At 36.7% G+C, this 5,075-nt stretch overlaps 1 protein-coding gene across 1 annotated transcript; it reads right to left on the reverse strand.

The window, feature by feature from the left end:
- Nucleotides 1–2,786: 2,786 nt before the first annotated feature.
- Nucleotides 2,787–4,526, reverse strand: LOC113737660 (uncharacterized). The gene is made up of 3 exons (XM_027264855.1): nucleotides 4,502–4,526; nucleotides 3,548–3,718; nucleotides 2,787–3,457 (listed from the first exon to the last, which is right to left on the reverse strand). The coding sequence occupies exons 1-3, from the start codon at nucleotides 4,524–4,526 to the stop codon at nucleotides 2,787–2,789; spliced, it is 867 nt and encodes a 288-aa protein (XP_027120656.1).
- Nucleotides 4,527–5,075: the final 549 nt, after the last annotated feature.

Here is a 5,075-nt window from a genome sequence, read left to right on the forward strand (position 1 = left end):
ATGAATAAGTGATTTCACCTTTGCATCGATGATCAGTTAAATGAACCAAAGTGGAAATTAGACCTTCGACTAGAGTGTTGCCTTTTCTTGATTTAGTTTTATTTAATTTTGTGATACTGTTTTTATTTTTATTCAAGTGAGCTATTTGGTTAATTTCTCCTAATCCCCCATTTTTCACAAAGAAATAAATCACCCAGTTCCAGTGGATACGACCCTACTCACCGCTACACTCGAATTCATATTTTTAGAGTAGGAACTTTTATTTTTGCTAGTTTGACAAGCCAACATTTTGTTATAGAAAGGAAGAGAAAGTTTTGCTTTTTGAAGATAAAAAAGTGACAATTTACCAGCCTGAAAAGAATCCAAAAATGAAAGAAAAATATAACCCAAAGAGAGGCCATGAAATAAGTTTTAAAAAAAACTGAAATGAGGCTAAAATAAAGGATAGGCCCATGGCAAGTTCCAAAGCGGAAACCAGCAGCGAGCCCAAAAAGGCTATCACCAACCCGTTCCTATGCCCAACGATCAGAGTTTCACTAAAGTCAACTTTCAAGGATTTTTTCTTTTTCTTTTTTTTTTAAAAAAATATATGAAGACTCTTGATTTTTCTTCTTCCTTTGGTAAATACATCTTACTAAACTGTAGAAGCAGTACGAGTTTTCTTCTTCTTTCTTTTTGTTTTTCCCCTTTAATAAGTCGAAACATGGGATGCAAAGACAATAACGGATCTAATCACATGAAGCTTCATAAGATATACATTACATATGAATAATAAAACATAGAGGATGGAAGGCCTAATCTAGTGTCGTACTTATTATTTCAACAAGAATAATAATAATTTAGTTTGATAAAGATGTGCATTACATATGAATACATTAGTAAAATCATAAATAAACTATCTCTCTGAAAAAGAAATAAACCTATAATTTGCAACAAAAAAAAAAAAGAAAAAAGCGCCAATCTTCGTGGGACATAGTGTGCTAGGTTATGTTTATTTTCATCTTAGTCAATCCTCAACTCAAACTTGCCATGTTTATCTACATCTTCTCTACCAATCTTAATGAAGAATTAATTACTTTTAGTTAAGGTTTTTATTATAGACAAACAAGGTCAAAAATAGATAGAACTACGGGGTTCAAGGAGGGGCGATCACCCCCATGTTTTAAAAAATTAAATTTCTCCTGTGTTGGAAAATAGAAAAGGCCAATTGATGATTCTGGTCCCTCAAAGCCCCTTTATGAGGTTAAACAAACAAATGCAAGTGCCATTTGATAATTATTATTCCAACAATCAAGTTGATTTGTATATTCTGTTTTGAGGCTTTAAACTACTCCATTTCATAGAGATAGATCCATACCTAAACAGATTGGAGTCTTTTAGGTAGATCATTGGAGTATTCAAGAGCTGAGAAGAAGTAGGCCAATCCCGGAAGATTGGGCTAATCTGTTTTGGTTATGTGTTCATTTCTAAGTTTATGTTGCGTTTGATCTTGGACCACGAACATATATAGCTGGCAAATAGCAATCTTTCTTCTCCTTTTCTTTTCTTTTTTGGTTTCTTTTCTCTCTCCCATGTTTCTTTTGTTTTAACTAATGTTCAATCTTTCAAAAGTAACTTTTTGTCCGTGTATATATATATAGTCTAATGGCGACGAAGGAATACAACGCCACAATGATTTCTACGGGAAATCAATGCTAGTGGAATCGAACAGTGATGATCCAGTGAGCTATCATATTCTGGATCAAATTGCAGAATCGAAGCAATTGAAGAGCATGCTAGGCACTGGACTAATGCAGACATACTTCTCATTGATTCTTTCATGTGGTGGTAGCAACCTGAAGTGGCGCTTCTGTAAGTACATTTTGAATGTCCCAATAGATTCAACAGCTTCCAAGATTTCTTTTGGCTATTGATGCTGGTGCTTTTTTGATCAGGTGATAGAAATTCAGAAGAAGGTGCGGAAGAGGCTGATGGCTTTGCGAGCATGGTCAGATTGGTTGGACATCCATATCAACCCGACCAAAACAAAATTGCTTTTCATGAGTTAGTCTCGTGTTTATAAGATGCATAAAAAAGCAGTTTCTCCACGACTATTTTGCTGTTGCAGTAATCACAAGAAAATGTAGACAATGCAATTCTTTTTACTGTATTCCCTCCAACCTAGTGTTAAGAGTAGTTTTCTAAGAATTCAACCTTTTATGGAGATATATAATTATTATGTCTAAGTGATGTGGTATTAGATGAATTGAGATGTATAACCTTTGATTTAAATCATTCACTTGATAGATTGTGCATTGGGTAATATCAGTGGCGGAGCTAGGAATTAACTTTGGGGGGGGGGCGAGTCTATAGCAATGAAAGTAAAATATATTTACAAAAAAAATAACGTGAACACATATACTACAAGATTAGAAACAACCTTATATAGAATGAAAAATACTTATACGCTTCACATACACAAAAATATCATCATATTTACAAATCTATTTGACTGTTTGAGACATATGAAATTGTGCACGACGACTTTTAATTTTATCAAAGTCATCAATGATTGAATTTATATCAAAAGTTCTAGCAATTTCTTTCTCAATATACATTATCATAGAGTTAGCAAGAAAGTCTTCCTCCATCCTAGAACGCAAACAAGTCTTGATGATTTTCATAACAGAAAATGCACGCTCTGTTGTAGCTGTTGAAACAGGAAGAGTCAAAATAAGACGTATCAATCTATCAATAAGAGTATAGCACATTGAGTTTCTTGTCTTTGCTAACACTTGGCACAACTCCTAAAGTGATGACAAATTTTGAAGCTGAAAATTATAGGAAAACTCAATCTGGAAAAGCTCTAATTGAGTTCTTAAGTGTAACTTCTCTTGATCTGTGAAGTCAGCTGAATAAAACTTGTTTGCAAGTTGACAAATTTGTTCAATATTGAAAGCCTGGAAATTATCTTTGGGGTGCAATGTTGAACTAAGAATAAGCAACTCTATTACATCTTCCTTAAACCTATTCTTCATTTCAAGTATATGAGAATCAACCGTTGCCAAAAACACATCAATCCTGTAGTGATGCTCCATGGTAATTGGATCATTTTGTTTTCGAATTCTTCCTCGACCTGCTTTATAAATGACATACATATCAGGCATCTCTATATTTCGTGCATCACAAAATGTCTTCACATTGGTGAACAATTCATTCCATCCATTATTTCTATAACTTTGAAGTCGATCCTTTGTTACTGAAACCAATTTAAGGGCATTCAAAATATCTTGAGATTTGCATTGTAAAGCTTGAGAAAGTACTTGTGCAAATCCTAAAATGTCCCTGATCATATGCATAACAAGAACAAAATCAAAGGATGTCATGAAATCGTAAACTCTGTCAGCTTCACTTCTTTGAGTTGATGTATTTCCATAATTGATAACATCAATTAGGACAGAGCAAATGTCTTTATATTCTGTGAATAAGCTACAGATAGAACTAAAATGAGACCCCTATCTTGTAGTCCCTGGCTGTTTTAAGGTACCAATCTAATTCTGACCCCTACCAGTCTCAAGTTCATCAATAGCAATCAATTCAGCAATTCTAGCAGCTCTTGCAACTCTAAGTTGGTCTACACGTTTGCAAGAAGATGAATTAAATTTATAAGAAGAGATAAGTATGTAAAGAATTGTTCCACAGGAATTACCTCTTGAGATGTTGCTACCAATGTTAATTGCTGTTCATGAGCAAAATAGTGAATATAATATGCATGGGGGCACTCCTGAATAAATAATGCTTGCAGTCCATTCCATTCTCCATGCATGTTACTAGCTCCATCATATCCTTGGCCACGAATGTTTTGCACACTAAGATTATGGCGAGAAAGGACATCACATATCTCCTTCTTCAAAGTCAAGGAATTGGTTTCATGCACATGAATAATGTCAAAAAATCTCTCTCGAATATAGAATTGTGTGACAGCCCCACCTTCCCCTAAGGTGAACCAAAGGGGTTAGCGGACTGCCTGCCCAACTCTCGCCAGGACTACGGTACAGTTTACATCGTTCTATAACGTTCCGGAACTCACCATTGCGCGCAAACAAGTCAAAAACACAAAATAAAAAAAACGAAAATTTGCGCCGAAGATGAATAGTGCAGGCCACGTCAGAATCCGGCCGGAATCTGGCCGGATTTCCGGCCGGATTCTCGGCCGGATACAAGGCCGAGAGAAAACTTCAATTTTTTCAAAAGTCCCACGCAATCCGGCCAAGATTCCGGCCGGATTGTCTGGCCAGATACCGGCCAGTGAGCAACTGGCCGGATTTCCAATTTTTCTCAAGCAATCCGGCCTTCAATCCGGCCAGTTTCTGGCCGGATTCCTGGCCGGATTCAGTCCAGTGAGCTTCTGCCAAATTTTTTTCTTTTGCCGTTTGAAAGCCGAATCGTTCCGAAGTTCATCCAAACATCAATTTAACATATAAACATGGAAATCCAACATTGTCAAGCCAAAATGGCATACCAAAAGATCCATTTAGTTCATACATATATCACTAGCCAATTACACACCAAACATTGGTGGAAACAAAGCACTTAGGGTTTTCACCCTCAAGGAGCTAATCAAAATACATGTACATGAGCTCAACTTGTCACAACCTTTTCCAAAAGAATTCATTTGCCTGTAAGGAAAACAAATAACACGGAATGAGCTAAAGCCCAGTGGTACACTACTACATAAGCAACCAAAGGCACATAAGGATAAACTTTCATTTAAAGTGCACAAATAAGCAGTAAAGCAAAACGGTAAAAGGATACGGTCGTCTCTCAAGAGCCCAATTCCACGCTTGTCATCTTGACCCAATCTCATTGACCCTCCGTCAATTGTAAGAGTACCAAACCGTAGACCTCACTATACTTCCATTCCTTCTACCCAACATACCCCAACCGGGCCCGCACTCCAATTCAGTAGTTTTTGGTAATACTCGAGTTTACCGGAACCAAGGGTCTCATTACCACAAGGTTCCCCAGTACAGTCCCCATGGCAATTCAATCTTCACGACCAAGCCCTCGCCGGCTCGATCCAATTGACTACCAAA

This window comes from Coffea arabica, chromosome 3e, assembly GCF_036785885.1.
Source record: "Coffea arabica cultivar ET-39 chromosome 3e, Coffea Arabica ET-39 HiFi, whole genome shotgun sequence".
Lineage (NCBI taxonomy): Eukaryota > Viridiplantae > Streptophyta > Magnoliopsida > Gentianales > Rubiaceae > Coffea > Coffea arabica.

Coding starts and splice junctions, on each gene's coding strand:
- LOC113737660 (XM_027264855.1), bottom strand. CDS start 4,526: ATGTATGAACTAAATGGATCTTTTG. Junction 3,719..4,501: donor TGAACTAAATGGATCTTTTG/GTATGCCATTTT, acceptor GCTCATGAACAG/CAATTAACATTGGTAGCAAC. Junction 3,458..3,547: donor TATTGATGAACTTGAGACTG/GTAGGGGTCAGA, acceptor GCTTATTCACAG/AATATAAAGACATTTGCTCT.